Raw genomic sequence first — 26,934 nt, forward strand, 5'->3', positions numbered from 1 at the left:
GGATCTCCGAGAGAGAACAAAATCCAAGCTCTCTGGCAAGGATTGTGTGCAGCACTAGCCCTATGATCTCCCTTCTTCTGTCTCTGCAGACATAGGTTACAGACAAGTGAATTGAGAGCAACACCTGCTTTAAAATTATGGTTTTAAGGAAAGGGCAAATTGAGCTTATATTTGGGAGAGTGCCCCAGAAAATTCATTGGTGATATATTAGAGCTACTTATGTAGTGTGGAGGAAGTGCCCTAACTATGAGCAGGGTAGAAAGAAATGACATGGCCACTGTGCTGACATAGCGTAGCCTGTCCCCCACCCTGTGTGGGGGACAAAAAAAGAAACACACGAACTCAGTCAGGAAGAAAACTTACATTGAGGAACAAAGGCAGGGACCCTGTAACAATTTGCACAAGAAATAATTTATTAAAAAATCTGAGCTCATAAGCAGAATGAAACAAAAAGGAAAATTGCAAAACTAAGGGAAAACATTATAAACCAAGTCTCACTGTTACAACTAACAAACCAGACAGCAAGGAGCAGAATGAGCATGGCTAGAACGGAAACCAATGGATGCAGGTCAGGGCTAACAGCATTAGCAAGAAGAGGATGGATATGGGAAACAGGTTGTCCAGTGTGAGGATAGGTAGTGCTCCTAAAGGAAAGACCCCAGCAGTGAAATAGGATAAGCAGTCAACCCACTGTCAAATATGGGAACATTTCTCTGTAAAAAAAAAATTGAGCTTGCAGATTCATTGTTCAGCATGTACCATGAAAAATTGGTAACGCCACAAGATACATCCTACTTGAAGAATAAAGATTTTTTAGGGGTGCCTAGGTGGCTCTGTCGGTTGAGTGTCCAACTCTTGATTTCTGCTGAGGTCGTGATCCCAGGGTCATGGGATTGAGCCCCACACTGGGCTCCATGCTGGGCATGGAGCCTGCTTAAGATTCTCTTTCTCCCTCTGCCCCTCCCCTGCTCCTGTGCAAGCACATGCTCGCTCACTTGCTCTTTCTCTCAAAAATAAATAAATAAGTATTTTTTAGATTTCTAAATTGAAAAAATGATTTATCTTCACAGGTAAAACATGAGACTCATTTCAGATTTCTCCCTAGCTGCACTCAGAGCAGTTGAGGTGATGTCTAAAAGTCTACATGATTCTCAAGGAACGATGGTACGATCTAGGACATCTAGCCAAGTTGTTTGTAATTAATAGTGGGAACAGACATTTATAAATCAGGATTCCAGCTCCTGTGGGTGCTTTTAAAGATGTCACTGGAGGATGAAGTCAGTAAACCAACATGTGTCAGAATGAAATTCGTCAGGAGTGGAAAAGCCACAGGCAAGGATTTGAGATGAGCACCAAATCGATTTAAACTTGGAATTGAGAGAAAGCAGTTATGCTAATTATGGTTGCAGAACAGAGTGTCAATGTTGCAAACCTGAAGTGCTACAAATAATATGCACAACAAAATTGGGAGATGAGGAGAAAGGAGGAAGTGTTACAAGGCTATCTCCCATCTTGTATAATAGAATCACTTGATGCTGTTGAAAATGGAAACTAAAAGATCCATAAAAAATTAGCATAGTTTAGTTTCCTCATGATTTTCTGAGTTATGTTTTTTATTAAAAAAATTTTTTAAGTCTATTTATTTATTTTGAGAGAGAAAGAGAAAGTGGGGGAGGGGCAGAGAATGGGAGATAGAATCCCAAGCAGCCTCCGCATGGAGGCTGATATGGGACTTGAACTCACCAACCAGCATGAGATCATGACTTGAGCAGAAACCAAGAGTTGAATGTTTGACTGAGCCACCCAGGCGCCTCTATTTTTAAAAATTATTTATTTATATATTTATTTTAGAGAGCACACAAGCTGGGGAGAGGAGCACGGGGCAAAGGGGTGGTGCGGAGAGCAGGGTGGGGGAGAATATCTTAAGTAGGCTCCACGCTGAGCCTGACACAGGGCTCCATCTCATGACCATGGGATCATGACCCCAGCTGAAATCAAGAGTTGGACACTCAACTGACTGAGCCACTCAGGTGCCCCTTTTATTTTTAAATCCATGCCTTTCATACCTTTTTGACAGGGACTGGCCAATAGTAAAAAGTATGACATAAATTTCATGAAAGAATTCTTATTCTACTGGGCATAAGATGCACTGGTATTTTCTGTTTTGTGTTCTATCCTTAATCCTCTTTTTTTTTTTTTTTTTTTATTTAAAAAAAATTTTTTTTTTCAACGTTTATTTATTTTTGGGACAGAGAGAGACAGAGCATGAACGGGGGAGGGGCAGAGAGAGAGGGAGACACAGAATCGGAAACAGGCTCCAGGCTCTGAGCCATCAGCCCAGAGCCTGACGCGGGGCTCGAACTCACGGACCGCGAGATCGTGACCTGGCTGAAGTCGGACGCTTAACCGACTGCGCCACCCAGGCGCCCCTCCTTAATCCTCTTTAAAAATGCTAGTTACAAGCCCACTAGTGGGTTATAGTCCAGAGTTTCAGAAGCACTGAAGGATCTTTAAGGAGCTAGTAATCATTCTAGTGGTGAACCTACACTTAACTGAAAGGTAGTCATTCTTTTTTTTCATCTGTAATATTCCAAAAGACCTTAGAATAAGAATCTTGAAGTTAAGAAATGGTATATATAGTATGGGTTTCATTATTTTTATTTTTTTTTTAATTTTTTTTACTGTTTACTTTTTATTTTTGAGACAGAGACAGAACATGAACAGGGAGGGGCAGAGAGAGAGAGGAGACACAGAATCTGAAACGGGCTCCAGGCTCTGTCAGAACAGAGCCCGATGTGAGGCACAAACCCACGAACTGTGAGATCATGACCTGAAGCCGAAGTTGGATGCTTAACTGACTGAGCCACCCAGGCGCCCCGGGTTTCATTATTAAAAGTTATTTCTCTCTTTCAAAATGTTTCCTATATGCCCAGAAAGCTGCTTCCAGGGATGTTCACTGAACATCAGCGTGTTTATTTGGAGGTGGATAAGGCATTCCTTATGTCTTCTTGTATGATTTGGATTTCTTTTTAAGTGTATTTATTTATTCTGAGAGAGAGAGTATGTGAGCAGGTCAGGGGCAGAGAGAGAGAGGGAGATAGCGAATCCCAAGGTGGAGCCCCACACGAGGCTCTATCTCACGAACCGAGATCATGATCTCAGCTGAAGTCAAGAGTTGGATGCTTGACTGACTGAGCCACTCAGGTGCTCCTGAATTGATTTTTGAAAAGTATGTATTGCTTTTGTAAAGCCAATCAAGTCATTAACTTACTTAAGAAGACAAAAAGATAAAAAATGAAAGAAAGAAAAATCTGTGGCCACTTTGGTAAAGACAGAAAAGCCCACAAAGGAGAGACTGAGCTTTGCAAGTCCCACAAGTGTCCCCACGCTAATTCTGTCGGTCTGGTCTTTCCCTAGTGATGGCTGAGACGCCCATGCTCCCATCCTCCCTCATGCTGCTCAACACTGCCCACGAGTATTTGGGGAGAAGGTCCTGGTGCTGCAATTCCGATGGGGCTCTACTGCGATTCTATGTAAGCGTTGCCCTCTTGGCCAGGGCTGGTGGGGCGGGAGGGATGGTTTGGCGTCCTGAGGCTTGCTTGGCCTCCCCCTGTACTGGGGCCCACTGCTCTTCTTTGATTCATATGTGACTACTCAGAGTTGCCAGAAAGTCTGAACTTGGTTCCCTTATGCACCTGAGAGGTTCACGGCTTCTGGACGTGGCCTTGACCTACAAGTGGATTTAGAACCACTAATCGTGACTGCATCTGTTTTGTGTGTGTCAGGCATAGGGCCAGGCCCTTCATAGTAATTTAGAGGCAATAATTGCATTCACCACCACCTTCCAATGAATCCTGTTTGCCCAGCACCACTCACGAAAGGTAGTAGTTGCTGAATCAATAGCTATTTAGTAAATAAGTATTTAGTGACTGCAGATAGCTGTCTCTTACTAGCAGCTGTGATTGACTGGGCTTACTGGGGATAAGCAGCATGATTCCTGTCCCCAAACCTCACTGCTGAGTGTGAGGCCAAGCAGTGCAGACAGGTTACAGAGCATGAGAGGGGCACCTAACCCAGCCTGCAGTGTCTGTTTAAAAAAAATATTTTTTCTTTAATGTCTTTATTTTTGAGAGAGAGAGAGCACAAGCTGGGGAGGGGCAGAGAGAGAGAGTGAGGCACGGAATCTGAAGCAGGCTCCAGGCTCTGAGCTGTCAGTGCAGAGTCCGACACGAGGCTCTAACTCACGAACCGCGAGATCATGACCTGAGCCGAAGTCGGATGCTTAACCAACTGAGTCAGCCAGGCTCCCAGCAGTGTCTATTAATAAATGTTTTAGTGGAACATAGCCACAACCATTCATTTACATGTTAACTATGGCTGCTTTGGCAATACAGGGGCAGGGATGAGGAGCTCTGATAGAGTCCGTGTGGTACGTGAAACCTAAAATATTTACTACATAGCCCTTCAGGAGAAGGTTTGCTGACCTCTGCTGTATACCTTTTCAGTGAGCATATCCTCTCTACAAGTGCATCTCCTGCCTCCCCAGTCCTTGTCTTCCTCCTCTGTCCTGTGCTTTCCCCATGGCTCATGCCATCTTCTAGCATGCCATATAATTTATTTATCTGTTATGTTTATTGTGCATCTCTTCTCCATTAAAATGTAGCTTCCCTGAAGGTAGGGATTTTTGTTACTTTTGTTCACTGCTGGATCCCAGTACCTTAGCACAGCATATCTAGCCCATAGTAGGTATTTGATAAGTAATGGATTGAATGAATGAACGAGACTGAGAATACGTATAGAGCTCATGTGTGTGTAGGGCTTGACAGTTTGCAGAGCACTTGTGCTGAGGAGGTGGAGACTTGGCAGGAGCCCCAGCTGTAGATGCCTGAGTATCTGCTCTACCCTGTGAGTTCTGAGGGCCTCCCGGGTGCTCACCCTGGGTCAGCGTCACACTTCAGGACCATTTTTGGAAGAATTGTGCCAAGCTTAGACTGTATTGCTGCTCAGGAATTCGCAACTTCCTTTTTCTGCCTTCCTCTCCCAATGAGAGAGTGTGGGGTCACTGTTCTACTTCCACAGGGTCACCTCTACAAAGCAGTTTCCCTTACGCTGCTTGGGGGAGAGTCAAGAATGAGTCAGCCCCTTTGCAAGCTGGTACCCGACAGAAGTGGTGCTGAGGTGCCTTCTGGGTAGGCAGCAGGGGCGATGATGGGATGACCATATTCTGGATTTTCCTTAGTCTACATCTTTTTTGGCAGAGTATGAATTCTAGCTGCCAGGATCTGCTAAGTGAATCTGAGGGAGTGGACATGATAGGAGTACCACCATGTTTCATTTCATAGCTCCTGATTTTCCTACCCGAGGCCTTGCCTTTACTTTCTTCCAGCTCCTGCAGCAGCTTCACTTTTGTGGACTCGGCCTCTGCTTATTGAGTGCTCTCTCTCTCTGCTCAGGTCCTGACCACCTTATGCCCTCTGTTTGTCATACTCTGCCCCGGGGTCTACATGTCTGGCTTGCCCTTTCCTTCCTGCCATGTTGGTCCCAGCTCAGAGGACACCTTCTAAAAGAGGTCTTCCCTGGTCCTGCCACTCTGTCCTCATGACTGCTGAGCAGCCCTGCTGTTTGTTTCTGTGTCACGTGCCTCTCTGCTAGCTGGTGTGTTCCTGAGATCAGAGACCTTTTTAGTCTTGCTGCCTGAAGCATCTCTAGGGCCCTGAGCAGTGGCTGACATAGATTACTGTCCAGTTGATGTTTCTTGAATAAATAAATGAAACATAAAGTTTCATAAAGTTATTCATAAACATAAAGTTATTCATAAACATAAAGTTATTCATAAACATAAAGTTATTCATAAACATAAAGTTATTCGTAAACAAAGTTATTCATAAACATTAAGTTATTCATAAACATAAAGTTATTCATAAACATAAAGTTATTCATTCATTGATCTACAAATGGTTGCTGAGCATTCACCATTCTGGGTGCTGTGGGCGTTACGAAGGTGAATACTTTATTGCTGGCTCTTCCCATTGCCCCAGGTTAGTGGTCTTCAGATAAAGGATTGTGTCTTGGGAGTGCTTTGTGACTGACATGGGGAGATCTTTTGTGTGGATTTTTTCTTCTTGGATGGAGTGGAAGTATTCTCTGAGGGAGAAATCCTCTTGGATCTCCTCTTTTCTTGAGTTAGTATTTCTTTTCATATGTTATATTCAGGTTGCTGAATTCTTATCCATTCATCCACACTCAACTCAAATGGCCCCTTTTCTATAGAGCCTTTACTAACTTCCAGACTGTCCCTGTTACACTATGACCTGGTACTACCACCCAGATTGTGTACACATTAACCATCTGCTGTATTTGCTTCAATCCTGTCTTCTTTTTTTAAAAAAATTTTTTTTTTCAACGTTTATTTATTTTTGGGACAGAGAGAGACAGAGCATGAACGGGGGAGGGGCAGAGAGAGAGGGAGACACAGAATCGGAAACAGGCTCCAGGCTCTGAGCCATCAGCCCAGAGCCTGACGCGGGGCTCGAACTCACGGACCGCGAGATCGTGACCTGGCTGAAGTCGGACGCTTAACCGACTGCGCCACCCAGGCGCCCCTTCAATCCTGTCTTCTAATAGAAATAAGAAGTTACAGGAAGGATAGTATACTCTTCCTCACCGTCCTTCCCTCTCCCCATAAACCATAAAGGAAAGGACTAATAAATCTGACATTAAAATTTTAAAATTCTGTAAAACAAACACTGTACACAAAGTTCCACATAAAATAGCATAGTGATAGAACTACACACACACACACAGACACACACGTGTGTGTGAAACTGGTGAAACATACATATCAGACAAAAGACTGGAATTCAGGGTATTTAAAAAACTCCACAAATCCATAGAAAAAGAAGAAAGTCCAAGAGAAAAATGAGGAAATTATATGAACAGATCACTAGAGAGGAAACCTTAAAGGCCAATAAACATGAAAAGACACTCAACCTCACTAACAACCATAAATTCTTTATTAAAAAGGAATTAAAAGCAATGGAATACCATTTTGTCCTTTCAGACAGTCATCAACATTTGTCTGTGGTACCTAGGGCTTATGGGGCTGTGTAGGAATTTCCATCCTGCCATCAGAAGTATAAAATTAGTGGGGCGCTTGGGTGGTTCAGTTGGTTCAGTGTCAGACTTCGGCTCAGGTCATGGTCTTGCAGTTCATGAGTTCGGGCCCCACATCAGGCTCTGTGCTGACGTCTCAGAGCCTGGAGCCTGCTTCAGATTCTGTGTCTCCCTCTCTCTCTGCCCCTCCCCTGCTCATGCTTTGTCTCTCTCTGTCAAAAAAATAAACATTAAAAAAATTTTTTTTAAAGTATACAATTAGTTCAACTGTTTTGGCAAACAATTTGAAAATACAGTTTTTAAAGTTGCAAATGTGCAAACCCTGTGACCTGGTAATTCCTTTTATAGGAATCCACACTAAAGAAAAAGAAACTTTCACATGCATATAAAGAATAGCATGTAGGGGCGCCTGGGTGGCTCAGTCGGTTAAGCGTCCGACTTTGGCTCAGGTCATGATCTCACAGTCCGTGAGTTCGAGCCCCGCGTCGGGCTCTGTGCTGACAGCTCAGAGCCTGGAGCCTGCTTCACATTCTGTGTCTCCCTCTCTCTCTGCCCCTTCCCTGCTCATGCTCTGTCTCTCTCTGTCTCAAAAATAAATAAACATTAAAAAAAAAAAAAAAAAAGAATAGCATGTTGGTGGATGTTAACCATAATGCTGTTTATAACACATATACAAAAAAGGATAAACACCCTTAATGCTATCATTAGAAAAGGTAAAAAAAAAAAAAAAAAAAAATATGGTAACAAATATTTACAGACAAAGTGATGTAATGTCTAAGATTTGTTTCCAAATGATGTGGGGTGGATTGGGGACAGTTGGGCGAGGGACTGGCTATGCACAGACTTAGTAATCAGTGCTTACTAGTAATCAGTGCTTAGCAATCAGACTTATTAATCAGTGCTCCATATGTGGGCTCACTATACTATCATTTCTAGTTTAATATATGTTTGGAATTTTCCATACTAAAAAGTTTGAAATTTTGATATCCCCGTACAATAAGATTCATTTCAGTTCACTGAGCTATATTCACATTGATACAAATAAGTCTTGTCCATTCATTCATTTTAATTAGTTTAACTGCTTAGAGCAGTGCAAATGAATGAACCAGATTTATTTGTATCAATGTGAATATAGCTCAGTGAAATGAATAAGAGCAACGTGCTAAGGGTTATGTATTACATGATGTTTTATATGTAAAGTTTAAAAACCCATGCAACTATATAGTGTATAGCACAATATAAAAATACGGAAATAAACATACACACATCTGTGTCATTTCTTTGGATTTACTTTGTGCTTTTTCTAACTTATTGCGGTGAAAGCTTATTTCAGTGTTCACTCTTTTTTTTTTTTCACATCTTGCTATCATTAAGGTATTAATGTTTCTAAATTAAGTGCAGAAGCATTGGGAAAAGCCATGGGGTTAACATCAGGTATAAGGTCATTCAGTGACATCTTCCTAGCATTAAGATGTGTTTACAAACTTACATATAAAAGCTTATGTGAAAAGACATTTGGTGAATTGTTTGAATGACCCGGTGTATAGAGTGCCCTTCAAGTAACTTCTTCCTTTTATATAAGATATAAAATATAAGATATAAGATATAAGATATAAGTTTATGTGTGAAGCCTATGGGAAAAGCCATGTGCTTATCAACCTGAAACTACACTGTGTTATTAGATGGCCACTCAGTGGCAGTGTTCACTCTTTTTTGTACAAGTGCTGAAGGTTATAAGTTTTCCCCAAGTACATTTTTAGCTGCATGCCATGTTTTGACCTGTGGTATTTGCTACCTTTATGTACTGATTTCTCATTTTACTGACTTATGTTCTGAGGATGTGGTGTGTATTATATTTTGTCTTTAGTATTTGTTGAGATGTGCTTTTTGTCTAGTTTTGGAAAAAAGCTCATGGATGCTTGAAAAGAATGTGTATCTAGTAACAGTTGGGCATAACAATAGCCATTGAATCTAATCTTCATAGATGCATCGCTTGTTGACTGTGTTGTTTACATCCTCTGGAATCCTTATTGATGTTTTGTCTGAGAGAGACTCCCTCAGTCCTAATGGGATTTACCATTTGCATTATAACCACCTGTTTAATTTACTGCCCCTCCATCTGAGCTTCTTAAAAGCAGAGACTGTGTCACATTGTGCCTAACATAATGAGGTGCTTGGTAAATATTTGGGGAGCAAATGAATGGCCAAATAAGTGGGTAGAGAACTTACCAGAGGGCATATAATATCTCCTAGCAGCTGGTAGATACTGACTGGATGCGCTAGAAGGAAGGCAGTTTGGCAAGCACGCCCTTCTGGTCACTTGTCAGATCTGGGCCTAGAAATGGCTTCTGTGGGGGTAACAGGCCCTTTTAGGAAACAGGCCCAAGAGACACGGCCTCCTCAGGTTAACAGACTTGATAGCGTGGTGGTCTCCCTGGGGTCCCACTGTGCCAGGGAAGCTGGCACTGTGCCAGGGAAGCTGGAGAACTGGCGCCTTCTCCTCAGGCATCTCTTCCTGCCTACCACAGGTACGCGTTCTCCAGAAGGAACTTGCTGCATCCACCTCTGAAGACACGCACCCCTACAAGGAGGAGCTGGAGACCGCCTTGGAACAGTGCTTCTACTGCCTGTACAGCTTCCCTAGCAAGAAGAGCAAGGCCAGGTACCTGGAGGAGCACTCAGCCCAGCAGGTGAGGGTGTCCCCGCCCTGCCCAGGGAGTGGGGCTCAGAGAAGCAGGGGCGTGAGCACTCCTGGAGGACATCAGACACACACCTCTTGTGGTTAGTTGCACCAGGAGAATGAGAGCATGGTCAGATGTAGTCTGATCATAGGAAAAGGGTTTTCCTTGCAAAAACTAGCTTCGTAAATGTTGACCAATCATTCAAAAGTGCAGCATGGCAATTTTCAAAGGATTTCCTTTTCCAGTCGGATAATATGAATAATTCCTTAGAGGTTTTCATTTGTTTTTGTTGTTTGAGTTTCAAGCACTCATGGCTTGTCAGTACTGTCATTTATTCTTACCAATTCCATTCCCTGAATGTAAGCTCCTTGGGTAGGGCCCCCACTGTGGTCCCATGTAGAATGCAGACCCACCCTGGTCCAGAGCAAGCAGTGGGGCAGCCGAGGCTCAAGGAGAGGATCAGTGGCCTGGCCACAGTGCCCACTCGTGATTGAACCTACCCTCTGGCTCAGCCATGTGGACTCAACAGAGTGTGGCCCTCAGTTTCCAACATTTGTCTTTGTAAAGGCCGGGCTTATGCCAGTTCATTTTTCTGCTCTTCAGACATTTGGGTTTGGGAATTAGAGTGAGTATGCAGATTTTTAAAAGTATATGGGACTTTTTCTACACTCTAACATATTGTAACCTTGTCTGCATTATTTCCACGGAAGAACCTTTCCCTTTCTGCTTTACCCTGACTGTACTATGATCTGCTTTCTTTCTTTTCTCAAGGTGGACCTTATATGGGAGGACGCTCTGTTTATGTTTGAGTATTTTAAGCCCAAGACCCTTCCTGAATTTGACAGCTACAAGACCAGCACTGTGTCTGCTGACTTGGCCAACCTTCTGAAGAGGATCGCCACCATTGTGCCCCGCACAGAAAGGCCGGCCCTGAACCTGGACAAAGTCTCTGCCTACATTGAGGGCACCTCGGCCGAGGTAGGAACTGAGCATGGTGGAGCTGTGTCCCATCATTTTTCCCTCCGGCACTGCTGCTTCTGCACCTTGTCTGCTTTCCTTGCTCTATACCAGAAGTCAGGTCCATGAGAAGCCTAGTGTCTGTCCTGTGCTAATGTGAATGGTCCTGGGTTTGCAGCGTTACTGGTCACATCTGAGACCCTGACTCCATCTCCCCTTATCCTGCTCCCTCACCTGCCAGGTGCCCTGCCTTCCAGAAGGGGCCGACCCCTCCCCTCCGGTGGTGAATGAGCTCTACTACCTCCTGGCTGATTACCATTTCAAAAACAAGGAGCAGTCTAAGGCTATCAAGTTCTACATGCATGACATCTGCATCTGCCCCAACAGGTCAGTGACCTGGGCATACGGCCAAGCAGGGAGGGTTGGGGTGACCCCAGCTCAGCAAACCCTTTCCTGGGCCAGGTTGGGGTTTCCCTGCCATAGCAAAGAGATTAGGGGAAAAGGAATGAGAAAGTATGGTTAGCACTCTGCAGTTATTAGGAAAGGCAAGAGACAGGTTCTTCATAAAAAGAGGAGCAGTGGAGAAGGCTTCCTTCCAGAAGATACCTGGGATGAGCACTGGCCTCAGAGAAGGTATGAGGTTTCCATCTGGATCCAGGCCAGCAGGGCAACGGGGTGCTATCTGGTTCCATCCTCCTGGTTGAGTGCTGCCTCCTTTCCTGGCTCCTGGCCCTGGGAAGTGGGCTGATGTGTACTATGTGTCTTTAGCTAATGGTTGTTTCCTTATTTTGGGGAAAGGGGAAGGTAATAGAAATACTTAAGCTAGGAGTTCTCTTTCCTTGCTCTGATGCAAGTGTTGGCAGTAGCAATTGTCATGACAGTAAAAGTAGGAGAGCCTATTGTATGTGAGGCTCATGCTTTCTTCCCACTGAGCCCGGGTGGCTTTTTCTTAAATTGTAATGGTTGGCCTGTTCATCCTGAAAGGGCTCTGCTAAGCTCATAGAGTCTGATTCATTTGATTGAGAGGCAACATTTTCTCATGGCCTCCACACCTAGGAGGTAAGCCTTGGGTCGAGATAAGCTTTGTATCTGAAGGTCCAGAGTAGTATCTGTAGGTAAAGTACTCAGGGGCCAGGCCGCAGAGGCTGCCCATCCTCAGGGGAAAACGCAGAGCTCCATCTTGTCAGGACCCACCTGGCCCGGGGGAGAGGGGCTGGGATCTGAGTAGAGAAACCAGTTTACACAACTTCTGTAGCTTGTGGGAAAGGTTCTCCCAGCCCCCTTGTTGCTCAGCGTATGATTTCCTTCAGGCAGGGAGCCATATATTGGTGGCCCTGGATGTCCTCTCTGGGGTCACTGTGGACCAGTTTGGTAGGGGAGATCCATGCTCAGGCTGGCTGAGTGCTCCTGCTCTAGGCTGTAAGGAGTCACCTCCTTTGCACTGCTGCCTCCGTGTCTGAAAAGTGAGGGTGATAAGACCAGCCTGCCTGTGGAGAGGTGAGAGCCTGGCGTGACACCTCTCACCCAGCAGCCCTTTGGGTTACAAGACAAGGTTCGTGACAGCACATTTGGGCCTCCTTCCAACTTGTACATGCACCAGTTCAGAGGGTGTCAATCTGTCAGGCTTGGCCTGCTGGCAGCCGTGCCGTAGAGGTGAGGTGCCCTGTGAGGACTGGCCCCAGGGCCAGGAGGAACTTGGTGGCCTAGTCCTGACCCTCCTTCATTCTGGCCCTCACGAGCAGGTGTCAGGGAAGACTTGGGCTCAGTCTCATCTTCTGTGCTGGCTAAGATGGAAGTTTGGATGCTGGCCTTTTCTTTACATTTTCAGAGCCTGCTAGACACAGGTGAAGCCCATGGCAGACAGCTGGGTGTGTGGTGGTGTGTCCCGGCCACAGTGTTTGTTGGTGGTCCCTGCAGGAAGAGCAAGTCTGCGCGACAGCTTTTCTTGACCCGTCCACCGTTCCATCTGCTCTTGCTCAGCTGGGATTGGGCCACCTTGGCCAGGGGTTTCATAGAGTGGCATTCTCTGGGGCAAGATGGGAATAGGCCCCAATACAGCTCTTCCCTCTGCCAAACAACTCTGAGCCCAGTGCTGGGAGCAGGCCTGCCCTACGTGAGTACCAGCCCAGCGCACAGGCTCTGGATGCTTCTTCCTCCTGAGTTCATGGCATCGCTGGCTCTTGGGCTCCCTGCTGTCCTTGTGGGTCAGCACTCCCCGAGTGTGGGTTGTGCGCTGCTCTGCTAGAATCAAGAACCCGTGTCAGGACTTTTTGGTGACACACAGAGAAGCATTTTGAGTTTCTGTGATGAGGTGTCTGTGTTCTTGGTCACTTCTTTTGTGGTTAGTGGTTTCCATTTTGGTACTCATGCAGGTATACGGGCACACACCGTGATTTGGTCCCTTCCCTCAAGGCAAGGGCAAAGGGGGTTGCTGAAGGCATTCTGGGAGGAATTAAGAGGGGAAACCCTCAGTGTGGAAGGAGCTGGCCCTGGTGGTAAGTCCCTGACAGGGTTCCCCACCATCTGGAGGGGAGCTTGACACCTACCCCTATGCTTCCGCCCCCAGGGTGACCTGAGCAGAGCCCCGGACCCCAGCCCCTGAGGAGGAAAGGGTACACTCAGGGCCTCCACATAGGGGCTGAAGCCTTCACTTTTGCTATCCCCCATCATCACTTAAGCCTTCAGGCCTCTTTACTGCTCCTTTGCTCATACTTTTTCATCTTTGGGTGCCTGGAGTACGGCAGAAGCACGTATGAGCTTCACAAGTCTGCTCTGCCCTTACCACACCTGGAGGACTGTCAAAAATAGTCCAGAAAGCTAGTTGGCCAGTTTTAAAGTTAGTACAGCAGTAGGTCAAGAATTGTCAGCATGTGGAAGGTAGCATCTGTTATGTGATTGCTGTCTATTCTGTTGTCTGTACTTGCACTCAGGAAATTCCACTCTCCCAAGTGCCCAGAAGTTGTCTTGGCCTTCGTCATCATCACAGCCTTTTACATTTTCCCCACCACTTTCTTTCAGGTGATCTCAGAACTGTAGGCTCTCAGCCAACCTGTGGTCCCCTTGCTCTCCATATTGCTTCTGGGAACTGAGGTGGACAGGACAGGATGTGGTCAAGGTCCCAGAGGAAGAACCATGTAGCAACTACATGGCAGTGTTTTCAGGGTCTTGGCTGCCCCATGCTTTTGGTCAGTGAGTGTGTTGATGGCAGGTGCTACCAGTGCGGGGTTAGGTGAGGTGGCAGCTGGATGAGAGCCTCCCTGTCACCTTGGATGGGCCATGCCTTGTAAAGCACCCCTTTTCCTTTCCATCAGAGACATTCTTTGGGTAACCCCTCCAAGCAGGGAAGCAAAGGGGAGCAGAGTCCAAGAGCTCACCATGTTAGCATAATTTGGGCTCGAGTCCATGGGGATTCTCTTAGAGCACTTACTGAGTACCTGCGGGATGCTGAATGACCTAAAATACATGTCTTGTGGTGTCCCAGCAGCTCAGCTTTCTTGATATGGGTTTTCTTAGCCATATTTCATAGCTTAGAAACATGGAGTCCATGAGTGGTGGAGCTGGGCTCTGGGTCATGGCCTGGGACCACTCCCCTGGGGCCTGGGTGCCTTGCCCAGGCTACCATGTCTACAGTGCTGTAAGGGCAGCTGTGTGTTTACTGGTGCTTTTGTCATGACTGCAGGTTTGATTCCTGGGCAGGCATGGCCCTGGCCCGGGCCAGTCGCATTCAGGACAAACTGAACTCCAATGAGCTGAAGAGTGATGGTCCCATCTGGAAGCACGCCACACCTGTCCTGAACTGTTTCCGGCGGGCCCTGGAGATCGACAGCTCCAACCTGTCCCTGTGGATCGAGTATGGCACCATGTCCTATGCCTTGCACTCCTTTGCCTCACGCCAGCTGAAGCAGTGGAGAGCTGAGCTGCCCCCTGAGCTCGTACAGCAGGTGAGGAGGGGCTCTGCAGAAGGGCTGCCATCCCACCCAAGTGCCCTCAGGTGGCCAAGTTCTGTCCTATCTGTTTTTTGCACTTGTCCTCACAACCATGCTGGGAGCTCATGGATGATCCTTCTCGTGAAACTGAAGCCATACTGTGGTCAGTGACAGCTTAGTCCCTGGTCTTTAGACACCCAGTCTGGCATTGGTGAATTCAAGGCCAGGTTCTTATGATCTGGCTGGTCAGCCATCAGTTTTCCAGCAGTTGAGAGGCAGGGAAGGGGTGTTGGCCACCAGAAGTAGCTGTCTATTTCCAGTTCCCTTCATGTTTTATTTTACTTCATTTTATTTATTCTTTAAGTAGGCTTCATGCCCAGTGTGGAGCCCCGTGTGGGGCCCTGAGATCAAGACCTGAGCTGAGTTCGAGTCAGACCTTAACTGACTGAGCTACCAACGCGCCCCTTCCTTGTTCCCTTCAAAGGAACTTCTTGGGAATTTTGAAGTCCATCTTGGTAGGGTACTCCCCTAGTGCAGGTTGCTGGGTGTCTGGCCTGTGGGCCTTGGCTCCTTGAATTGGAAATGAAGGGGTCACATGACATTTTTGAGGCTGGTGTGGCAGTAAGATGACAATCCAGAAGGGTTTCCTAGGAGAGCAGAGTGCGGAAGGGGCCTGTTTCTTCTAGTGATCAAATGTGGTCAAAACCCAAATGAGATGATGACCTTCTTCATGCTGCCATTGGGTTGTTGAGGGAACCCAGTAAGAGAAGGTTTTCAACTGAGGCTTTCAGCTACAGCTTTGCCACTGCTGTCCTCTGATAGTCTGTGTCCTCGAGAGTGGACCTCTGTTGTCATACCCAGCCCCCGATTCCGACACCTGCCACTCTTCAGCGGCAGGCTCCCAGAATGCTTGGCCTCACAGTGACCCTGGCCTCCTAGCATTGTGCTAAGTAGGGGAAGTCCTAGCCTTGTACTGCAAAGAGGTAACAGCTCTTTGTTGCTTTTACTGATTTTATATGAAAGTGAGGTGTCCTTGGTGTTAAAAATTCAATTGGTATGGAAAAGCATAAATGAAGGGTGCCTGGGTGGCTCAATTGGTTGAGCATCCAACTTCAGCTCAGGTCATGGTCTCATAGTTTGTGAGTTCAAGCCCTGCATTGGGCTGTCTGCTGTCAGCTCAGAGCCTGCTTTGGATCCTCTGTCCCCCTCTCTCTCTGTCCCTCCCCTGGTTATTCTCTCTCTCCCTCTCTCTCTCAAAATAAATAAGTAAACTTAAAAAGCATAAATGAGAATGTAATAATGACATAAATGTCACCCCTTTTGTATGTGGGTGACATCCCTACCCAACAGCACAGAGAAGAAGGGGAGGGGCTGCTGTCAGCACTAGCAAAGGGTCACAATGTGAATCCACTTACGGTGGGGCTCAGTTACCCTGGTAAAGGTGTGATTGGGACTTTATCTTAGTAATTAAATAATAATGAAAATAACTCCTAAGTCTTATGTTACTAGGGCTTTGGTGATCACAAGGATGTGTTAATTCTTCAAACGAACCAAGAATGATTGAGTTTGGTTGGTTTGAGGGGAGCTTAATTTTCTAATAGTTTATGATAGCACGCTATGACGCTCCTTCACCTGGGCAGCCTAAATTTCGACAGCTACTTTTGCAGAAATACTTGAGAGCTATTTCCCTCTCCCAGGATTCTCTGACATCTTTGGGCCTTAGAAGTGTGTGTTGCGGTCTCTTCCTTGACCAGCAGTCCTCCCTTTGGGCAGTTGTCATCCATGTTAATTGTGCCTGGTGCTCATGTGCAAAGGCTTTGCCCACATTACTTTCATCAGCTTCATGAAATCCCGCATCTTTTGCAAAGTCCCACCTCTTTTGCAAAATTTGCAGTTTAACTTTGCAATAGGTGTGCATTATACCATCAGACTTGATGTGAAAATCAGCAAGAGACAGACTACAAAACTAATGAAGTGAGCTGGCAGGGATGGACCTTAGTGAAAATGCTGGGTGGATGTGCTATAAGAGCACAGGCTCATCTGAATGTTCCCCTGCTGTGATGACTGTTGTCACCCTGTGTCGACAGCCATGGGGGCCTCGGATTTCTCACACAAAGTCCTGCTGGACATCGGTGTGCTGTGCGATACACTTTGGGAAAGCCTTAAAAAGGCTACCCTTCTGTTTCCACACATTTCCCAGTCTCTGCACAGCACCCATACTTGACGAGGGTAAGCTGGAAGCACCATCTGGGGCTACTGTTTAGGAATGCCAGTGACCTCACCTTCTTCCCATGAGCTCTGGGTGTCACTGCCTCCTGAGCCCAGGACAGTTGTCTCAGGGTTCCAGACTCTGGGCACCTTGGCCCTAAGGTTTTTCCCTCTCTTTCTCTGCTCAAGTAGGTCAGCAAGGACAGTAGCTTCCACACCTGACTGGGCATCAGAACCTCTTTCGGGGGGGTTGGAGGGGGTGGGGAGCTGTTAAAAGGCTGCATCAGGGACTCATAGTCAAAAGCTGCACTTTAACAGGGTCCCTGGGTGGTTTACATGCAGCATCCAGGGGATAGGCCTGGCACCAGTGGCAGAGGACACAGGTGGAGGGAAGGGCAGCATGGCCATGAGGGACCCTGCTAACCAGCTGACCAGAGACAGGTGTCGGGTTCTGTGACTGGGCCAAACCCTGGAAGAAAACGGGGGAGAGAAGAGCAGCATGACCCTTGTTTAACACTTATAGAAACCCCTCTTCAATTATACGAAGAAACACCTTCTTTAAAACAATTGGCAACAGTAAAGACAAAGCTAAAACCTTTTTGTCCCACCCCCTCATTTCACTCCTGCTTCAGAGCAACCTACAGTTTATCTTTCCAGACTTAAAAAAAAAAAATAAAATACAGTTATTTATGTATACATGTACTCCTAGAAAGAATGCCATGATTTATCTGTTCTTTCCTCTAGCCTAAATGCTGTCATGCTGTGTATGGCATTGAGCTTCCTTTTCACTCAGCACCATGTTGAGCTCTTCCCATGCCATGCAGCCCTATTTCTTGGTGACTGCCCTGCGCAAGGGCCCCTCCCTCCCTTCTGTTATTACTGTTATTCTGTTATTGCTGTTATTACTCAGCCTCAGGGCTGAGCAGGCTGGGAAATGGATCCTGGCAGTACGAGGAGCACCGACTATTATCCTCTACTGGGACTCACTGGGGTGGGTGGAGCACGGACCTTGGGATTCTGTCTCTAATCCTCCATCAGTGATGCCCAGTGGGATTTAGCAGAATAGAGGTTTTCCAGGAAGTAAATATGAGGAGAAGTCAGAATTCCTTTTCTGCCATTGGCACTTGAGGGTTTCATTTGTAGAACTCCCCTAGAGGAGGGAACTTGTGACTCCCCTAGGAAGGGGCAGGAAGGGCAGAGAGTGGGCGACCGACAGGAGACACAGGTTGACTCCCTGCACACCTCTTTCCTTTGCTTGTTCTTTCTCCTGCATAGCTCACAGCCTCTGTGGTTGAACTCCATTCGGATCCAGTCGAAGCCATTGGCCCAGGTATCGCAGGACCTGAAACTGGGCTGCCAGGCCATCTTCCCAGAATGTAAGGTGGTGGCAGGAGAGATGGAAATCCACTAGGCATGCAGGTGTCTCAGCAGACAGGGAAGGAAGGAGGTTTTGCATTGTTATCCAGCGTGAACACTGCCTCGCAGCGCTGCCCTATGCCTCCTGTTTTTTTTCCATCGCTGGCAAGGCAGTTTCCTACTATGAAGTATGTCATGGGGACACAGCCCCTTCCTTGGTTGCTAGAGCTATGTTTGGGTTTCTTGTGTCTGATCAGATGAGCTGTAGGGCACGTGTTAATAGCTATATAAGCTGCTGTGTTCTTCAGCTTCTGCCTGCAAACTTGCCAAAGGTGTCTGTTTTAGGAAAACCAATGCTTTCCCTTATTGTCCATTCTCAGGCAAGGGCAGTGGCTTTGGAGCCAGAACCTTCTGTGTGTCCTGAGGGAGGAACTTGATGTTTCTGCTGTGGTTTTGGTTGTAATTGGGCTGACCATTCCTCGTGTATGGCAGTATTGTATGAACTGATATCTCCTTAGTCCCTCTTATGGGCTGGCCCTGGGCCAGGGACCCTGGCCATGGGGTGAATGAGGTGCCACAGCAGAGGGTGCACATCTCGCTCTTGGATGGAGAGGAGGTGTGAGGGTGTCTGGCAGAGCTCTGGAACATGCTGGATCCTCAGTGGCCATCCCTCCTGTTCTGTCTGAAGTGTTCTGACTGGCACAGCTACAAAAGACAGGAACTCTGGTAGCATGTGCTTTATGTGGGGCAGGGAGGGTGTTGGCCTCTTGGTGGGGATCTATGCTAGGTGTCAGTTTAGATGGGGCTCTTCACAGTTGCCCTTCCTGTCTCAGTAGGTGGCTGTATGACCTTCAGTGGCAGAGCTGGGTGGGCAGAAGGCTAGTGACTTGGTTAAGACCACGTAGTTACAGAGCAGTCATAACAAGACTCCACTGAAGTGTTTGCCTTATACTTAGATCTGCTACAGAATCTAATTTTGGAGGGGTATGATGGAGCCACTTGGCTTGTGCTGTGTTCTGGTCCTACACTGTGGTTCTTTCTATCATATCTCACTCATTGATGGTCTCTTTTCTTTTTCATTTTATTTATTGATTTGTAGAGAGAAAGAGTGCTAGCATGGGAGAGGGATAGAGGGAGAGAGAGAGAGAGAGAGAGAGAGAGAGAGAGAGAATCTTAAGCAGACTCCATGCTCAGTGTGGAGCCCTATGCGGGGCTTGATCTCATGACCTGGGATCATGGCCTGAGCCGAAATCAAGAGTCAGATGCTCAACTGACTGAGCCACCCAGGTGCCCCACCCGTTGATGGTCTCATGATTCTTAGGTGGTAATTTCTTTCTTTTCTTTTCTTTTTTTTTTTTAAGCTTATTTATTTATTTTGAGAGAGACAGAGCAAGCTGGGGAAGGGCAGAGAGAGAGAGAGAGAGGAGGAGAAAAGAGTCCCAAGCAGTCTCCACGCTGTCAACACAAAGCCTTATATGGGGCTCAAACTCATGAACTGTGAGATCGTGACCTGAGCCAAAACCAAGAGTTGAACACTTAACCAACTGAGGCACCCAGGCATCCCTAGGTGGTAATTTTCTTTCCCAGGAAGTGTTTTGCAGAGCACTGGGGTAGCACCAGGCTGCTTTGTGTTGGCCCCAGGGCTATTGCTGCAGTGGGGCATGGGTACTGCTCTCACAGGCTGCAGGCAGAGCCTGGTGCCTGCAGTCTCTCCCTTCCTCTGGTACCCGAGATGAGACTAGAAGAGGTTGCAGCCTCCCTGCCTCTGAGCGAGAGCCATGGAGATGAGGGCCCAGAGAGCTGCGGTGCTGGGAACAGCTGCCCCTGTGGCCCCACACAAGTCAGGGTTTCTTCCAGCTCCTAGCCCAGGAGTTCTGGGATGAAGGGATGCACATACTTGTTGGCTGACATCTCACGTCAGTGACACCTAGGTGCTGGCCCATAGCCCTCATTCAGGGACTAGAAAAAATTGGAAAGCATCTTAGAGGTTGATCTTCTGTCCTAGCTGTTTCCACCTTTTGGTGTGTGAGAGGGTGGCTGGAGGCACAGCTCCAAGGCAGTGGGTCTTGGGTGGGGCTTAGGAATCTACCCTTTTGTAAGGTCCTTCCGGAAGGGTGCAGAGGACAGGGTGGGAAGTCCCATGGTACCCCAGGGGTGTACATCCTCTTCAGTGCTGTGTTGCTAGGTGTTGGGGGTGTACATCGTGTCTAGCTCTGCTTGCCCATCCTAGTGAGCAGGTGAGAAAAGTGCTCACCGCGTGTAGGTGAGGGGGCTTATCTCAGAACATTGGCACTGGCTCTCGGTGTTCTCGGCCACTGTTGGCCTGGCTTTCCTGGCAGCCCCAGCCTGATGCTGTCTCCCCTTCCCAGGCACAGGCCCTCACTGCAACCACAGTGAGGGTTGTAGTTGGGACCTTAAGAAGGGGGTCAGTAGGTACTTCATAATCTCCTAAACTGTGTCCTTCAGGGTGGGCTGGGGGGAAATAAAAGAAAGGACACTGGAGTTGACATGAGGTGACCTGGTTTCAGTCCAGCTCTGTGCCTTACTTGATGTGTACTTTGGTGTGGGGGGCGGGGGGCGTCCCTAGGCCTCTCCACACTGTCCTCAGCTATGAAATGGTGATAACACTTCTGTGTCTCAGGGTTGTTGACAAGATGATAAATTTCGCAAGGAAGGCAGCAGGGCTTCCCTATGGGATAAGGCATGATCTTGTGCAGGGTCAGACCGTGGGCTAAGCCCAGCCTCGTCTCGTGGTCTCATTCCAGATGGAGGGCCGGCGCGACAGCATGCTGGAGACAGCCAGGCACTGTTTCACGTCGGCGGCCCGCTGTGAGGGCGACGGTGATGAGGAAGAGTGGCTCATCCACTACATGCTGGGCAAGGTCGCCGAGAAGCAGCAGCAGCCTCCCGCTGTTTACCTGCTGCACTATAGACAGGCTGGCCACTACTTGCACGAAGAGGCTGCCCGCTACCCCAAGAAGATCCACTACCACAACCCACCTGAGTTGGCCATGGAGGCCCTGGAGGTGACACTGTGCTGGCCGAGGGCAGGGAAGCAGGGCAGGGGTGGGCCAGTCTCTCTGTCTCCCTGGGGATGGGGCATGAGGTCCCAGTGACTCCCATGCAACCCGCTGGAAACTTCTCTGTGTTCAGCAGCTTTGTGTGCAATTAAATTAAAGCGGCCTTTCCTCTCTCTTTTAAGGAGTGCTTACTATCCTTTCTGGGAGAGGAGTGTCTTATTTGTATCTCCCAGAAGAAAATCATCTTTCTTCCTTAGCACATGTAGGTTCCAAGAACCTGACTCAGTGATGACATCAGTGCAGCACAGCATCTCCCAGTGCCCAGGGCATCCACACTGCAGGGTGGCAGGAGAAGGCTAGGTGCCCTTGTCCCTGGCGAGGCCATAGGGTATGCCCAGAGCACCCAGCTTGGCAGGACAGGGCCAAGGGAGTAGCCTGTTTTCTTGACCCCAGACTTGGGTCTTGCGCTGCTCCTCAAGAGAAGAGCAGTTGTTTACAGCTCAGATTTGCTTTTACGATATCTGGAACACACAACTCCACACTCTCCCCGATGCTCAGGGCAGTCCTGTGAGGCAGGCTGGGAGGCTGCAGCCAGCACATTTTGTAGGGAGGAAACTAAGCACACGGGTGAGGATCCAGATATACTTGGCCTGGCCCAGGACTTGCTGCTTCCAGACCACTTTAGCTTTGCCCTTTCTGAGGCTGCGTGCCCAGTGCCTGCCAGTCCCATGTGCCCAGCCAGCTTCTTGGAGTTTGGGGTAGAATCTGCTTGTTTATTATGCCTTGTCTACCTTTATATACTTTTTTTCTGATTATAAAATTAACACACATTCATGGTTAAAATATATATAAGAATCAAACGTTCGGAAGTGTTTAAATTAAAAAAAATTTTTTTTAATATTTATTTTTTTAGAGAGAGAGAGAGAGCTGGGGAGGGGCAGAGAGAGAGAGAGAGAGAGAGAGAGAGACAGAAAATCCAAAGCAGGTTCCACGCCATCAACACAAAGCCCAACATAGGGCTCAAGCTCATGAACCATGATCATGAGATTATGACCTTAGCCGAAGTTGGACACTCAACCAACCGAGCCACCCAGGTGCCTGTCAAACATTCAGGAGTGTTTAAAATAAAAAGCTAAAGTCCCCAGTGATCCTATCCTCTTAACCCAATAATCCCTATTAACAGTCTGGGCATGTATTTATCTTTCTAGATTTTTCCCCTATTGACATAGAGATACGTAGTAACATTTTCATACCGTTTTGCAACTGGCATTTTTTTTTAAGTTTATTTATTTATTTTGAGAGAGAGAGCAGGAGAGTGAGAGTGCATAGGGGAAGAGCAGAGCGAGAGAGGGGGAGAGAGAGAATCCCAAGCAGGCCCCGCACTGTCAGTGTGGAGCCCAATGCAGGGTGCACTTCTCTTCCACTTCTTCCTCAACAGGGTACAGGCAGGGCCTGCTCTTGCATGCATATCAGGGAGCACTTACAGGGGATTTTCAAGGGTCATTTAGTGTTGCATCCGCAGTGTCCTATGGCCCTGAAAGGTTATACTGATCAATTAGCATGTCTGTTTTCCCTCAACCATGTTAGTATTCTCTTTCCAATATTTGCTTGTGTGAACAAGCAGAAAAGTCTCATTTTTAAAAATTTGCCTTTGAAAAATGATGCCTGCCGAGTGGTTGACGGCAGCTTTTCAGGGACCATCTTCATAGGGTTCATGATAAAGTGTAGTTCACTTTCGTACTGAGCACGTCTTCAGCAGCTTCCTGGTTGCCGTCATTCCCAGCCCCAAGCCCCACGTCCTTCCCACTACAGCTCTTTCATGCTTTCCACTCGGGCTGAGAAGGCTGAGACCTAGAGGACTAGTGTGACTTGCCCTAAGTTATTCAGCAGCAGAAGAGAAGGGCGGTTGGGGCCAGATCCCCTGCACCCAGGGCCCTCGTGTAGCACCCAACCCGTGTGCGGGAGGTAGCCCAGCCCTCAGGAAAACGACAACTGTGTTTTTCTTCCACGGTGTTTCTTTGACTTTTGGCTTCTGCTGCTGCCTGATAGAACCAATGAGCAGGCAGGATGGTGTGCCTGTGGGGTCCAGGGACTTAACAGGTAAGGAACTGAGACCCAGAACACCATGCCGGCTCTCAGGAGAACAGGCATTCAGCTGCAACCTGTGGATATCTTCCTTTAAAAGTGACATTTCTCTTCAGACTTTAACCCTGACCTGGTGAAAACTCACCTCTGCTGTTGAACCCGGATTCAAAATACTGAACCTGCCACTTGGTTAAACTTTGCCAATTGAATACTTTATGCTCTTCTGGCAGGGCCACCTGGGCATGTGTGTGTGCCCAGAGGTTTTCTGTGCCTAAAAATGGAGTTGCTCTGGTTAATTACTTGGGGCCACAGGCGGGCTAGCGGTGGAGGGGCTCTGGGTGTGGGCCCCTCTGTCCAGGATGGCCTCTTGAGAATGCTGCCTGGGCCATACCCTCTGGCAATCTCACCTGCATGGTCCTTGGCAGCCTCTCTTGAGAACCACCTCTGCGTGAGAGAGGCTGGTTAATCAGGGCCTGCAGCCACAGGGTTTCCCAGCGTTCGTAACACTCCTTGTGCCACCTGTGGGAGTCTGTGCCACAGGCGGGAGCTCACACTGCACCCACAGGTGGATGCGAAAGTCAGGCCAAGTGACCTGTAGAGGTGTCTGTGTCTGATGTGGCATTTACTTGGGAGCAGTAGAGGGCAGGGCGGACCAGAGTTTAACGTGGCCCTGGCCTTTCCTGGTTGTGGGGATTTGGGCATCTTACCTCAGACATTTGTAAGTGGAGGATTGTGGTGAGAACTTAAGGAACTGAAGAAAAGCACAGGGCCCTGAATGATGCGGCGTGCCTTCTTCCCCTCACCCTGTACCTCCTGGGCAAGCTTCTCTAGGCCTACAGCACCCAGCTTGCCCAGGTGCAGGCACACAGACAGAAATCAACTGTTCTGCGCCTCAGAAATCAACTGTTCTCACTCAGGAGTCTGGAGTGTGGTGGGAGACAGGTGTGGAGGCTCACTTTGTATGGGCGCCAGGAGAGGGGCACACAGTGGGTGGCAGGGGCTGTGGTGGGAGGAGATGCCCACTGAGCAGAGGTGAGGGTTGTTATTCTCATTATCTTACCACCACTTGCCTGCATCACTGGCTAAACATTTAAGCTAGAATACTGAGAGTTTGTGTCCATTTTAACTGTCAGAGCTTGCTTTGAATGAGTTATGGGTTGGCTGATTTAAAAGCGAATGAAAAAAGGCAGTGTGTGGTGGCCTGTCTTCTTGGTCAGTGGCCCTTTTCCAGTGTGGCTGATTGGCCTGTGGAACGGACCTAAGCAACTGGGAAGGCTGCTCACACCCAAGTATGATTCTCCTAGGTGTACTTCCGGCTCCACGCTTCTATCTTGAAGCTCCTGGGGAAGCCCGACTCTGGGGTCAGTGCAGAGGTCCTGGTCAACTTCATGAAGGAGGCTGCAGAAGGACCCTTTGCCAGGGGCGAGGAGAAGAACACGCCCAAAGCTTCAGAGAAGTGAGTAGCACCTCTTCACCTAGCAGCTTATCCCATGTGTACCCTGATGGCTCATTTACAGCAAGGTGGCATTCGGGGGGTTACTGCTGAGTAAACCGGAGCTCACTGAGTCTCTGGAACTCATCTGGAGACTCCTGGTTGCTGGACTAAGGTATTTCTGTTGAATCTGAGAAGGAGAGGCTGAGTGCGCAATCCCATGTCACCTCACGCTGGGGCCATGCCTGGGACCACCCCATCCTCAGGGGCAGGCCCTAAGGAGAAGCCAGCTCCTCCCCATCGCCACTGGGGCACAGCTCTGTCCTATGTAGAACACTGTAGGAAAGCAGTTTTCATGTTGCAGACTCTTACTCCTGGGTCCTTTTCCAGGGCCTATACCAAGAGTGGGGGCCTTGTGAGGACCTGTCTGCTGCCTGTTCTCCCAAGAAACAGGAAAGGACATCAGAGGCATGGACTCTTCCTGTAGTTGCAGAGAGCATGAGGATGCTAGGGCCCTGGTATGGTCCCCTCACTGGGTGGAGAGGACCCTTGGGCCTTCCCTTGATTGTGGCCCAGACTTCTTTTACCCTGGTGTCCACATCTTGGAGCTTCAGCTCAGCTCGCCTCATCTCTGTGCCCTTCCCTGCCTGGCTGGGCACTGTGCAGGGCTCAGCCAAGTGCCAGAGAGACCTGTGCCCAGGCTCTGACCTTGAGGCCCATTGTCTTATAGGAGAGATGGGCATGCATGTGACAGGTCACCCAGGTGGATACAGTGTGCCCTAGAAATTATAGATGTGCATTTTTTAGTTGCAAAGGGCCCCCAAGGTACAATGATGTTCTCTTTTATTGATCATAACTCCTTTAAAATTTTTTTTTAATTATACAAATAATACATGGATATATTCTAGTTATGGAAAATTTTGGCAATATATGAACATATAGGCTAAAATTTGACAAATCCCCTTTCCTCCCCAGAATTAACCATTATTCATGTATTTTCTCAAACAATTAGCTGTGCATTTATATACACTTACATTTACATGTACAATTGTAGGGTTTCTTTTATTTTATAAAAACAAACTACTGAAGGTGTTATTCTCGAGTTTACATTCCCCTGAGAAAGGGACTGGGACCAAAACCATAGAGATGATACCCCATTCACTCCATTCTTTCTAGTGGCTACCCATAGTCTCTGCTACATGTTATTCCATAGCATGGGTGTATCATGTTTTCTATAGCTATTTCGATGGAACATTTCAGGTGTTTCTGACTTTTTTGTTCAACAGTAGATATCCTCGTACACACGAGAGCTTGCAGTAAATTCAGATGTTTTCTCTGTCTGCATCTTACCGAGAATTAAATCTACCAAGCCTCAGGCATCACATGGAAGGGTGCTGACTTGGTGTGGAAGGGTGTGGGGTGGGTGCTTCCGAGGAAGGGCTTGTCAGCTCCCCTGTAGTCTCCCTGGGGCCTGAGATGGCTGGGCGGTGGTCTTTCGGGGCTGGAGCCCAAGGGGATGCCATGGGGGCAGTTTCTTCAGCAGCTGAAGAGACACCAGCCAGAGGAGCAGGTCACCTGAGGTGTGTGGGAGCAGTGGGCCCTGGGAAGGGCAGAGGAAGCCCGTGAAGATGGTGTGGGGTTCAGCAGTCAGGAAGGATTGTCTCAGACCAACACACGTCCCATTCCAGTGGGATGTGGAGATTCTGACCTGCACCCCAACCATCTTCCCACAGAGAGAAGGCCTGCCTGGTGGATGAGGACTCCCACTCTTCAGCTGGGACACTGCCGGGCCCCGGAGCCTCCCTCCCCTCCTCCTCAGGCCCAGGTCTGACATCCCCACCTTACACAGCTACTCCGATTGACCACGATTACGTCAAATGTAAAAAACCCCACCAGCAGGCGACGCCGGACGGTACAGTCCCTGTTCTCCCTACTGCCAGCCCAGGGCGGCACGCCAATCAAGGGGGAGGGTGCTTCGGGTGATGATTCGCTTTGTTTTGGTGAGGGGGGGTGCTGGGTCTGGGGTGACACGGGCAATGTTGCGGCTGTTCATTAACCTCATGGCCTCACGGTGATTCTGTGCTTCCAAAACATGCTCAGGGTCGCCACCTGCCAGCTGGCCCACCTGGGGGCTGGGAAGGGGCAGGGAAGGCTAA

At 48.1% G+C, this 26,934-nt stretch overlaps 1 protein-coding gene across 10 annotated transcripts in view; it reads left to right on the forward strand.

The window, feature by feature from the left end:
- Nucleotides 1-26,934, forward strand: part of CABIN1 (calcineurin binding protein 1) — a 156,702-nt gene that overhangs the window by 47,144 nt on the left and 82,624 nt on the right. For all 10 annotated transcript variants that reach the window (XM_045458949.1, XM_045458954.1, XM_045458948.1 and 7 more), the window contains 8 exons: nucleotides 3,418-3,533; nucleotides 9,642-9,803; nucleotides 10,566-10,772; nucleotides 10,993-11,138; nucleotides 14,431-14,692; nucleotides 21,007-21,267; nucleotides 24,651-24,802; nucleotides 26,512-26,690. In XM_045458949.1, the coding sequence (XP_045314905.1) occupies nucleotides 3,418-3,533; nucleotides 9,642-9,803; nucleotides 10,566-10,772; nucleotides 10,993-11,138; nucleotides 14,431-14,692; nucleotides 21,007-21,267; nucleotides 24,651-24,802; nucleotides 26,512-26,690 (1,485 nt within the window). The remainder of the gene's footprint in view (nucleotides 1-3,417; nucleotides 3,534-9,641; nucleotides 9,804-10,565; nucleotides 10,773-10,992; nucleotides 11,139-14,430; nucleotides 14,693-21,006; nucleotides 21,268-24,650; nucleotides 24,803-26,511; nucleotides 26,691-26,934) is intronic.

This window comes from Leopardus geoffroyi, chromosome D3 (genome assembly GCF_018350155.1).
Source record: "Leopardus geoffroyi isolate Oge1 chromosome D3, O.geoffroyi_Oge1_pat1.0, whole genome shotgun sequence".
Classification (NCBI taxonomy): Eukaryota; Metazoa; Chordata; class Mammalia; order Carnivora; family Felidae; genus Leopardus; species Leopardus geoffroyi.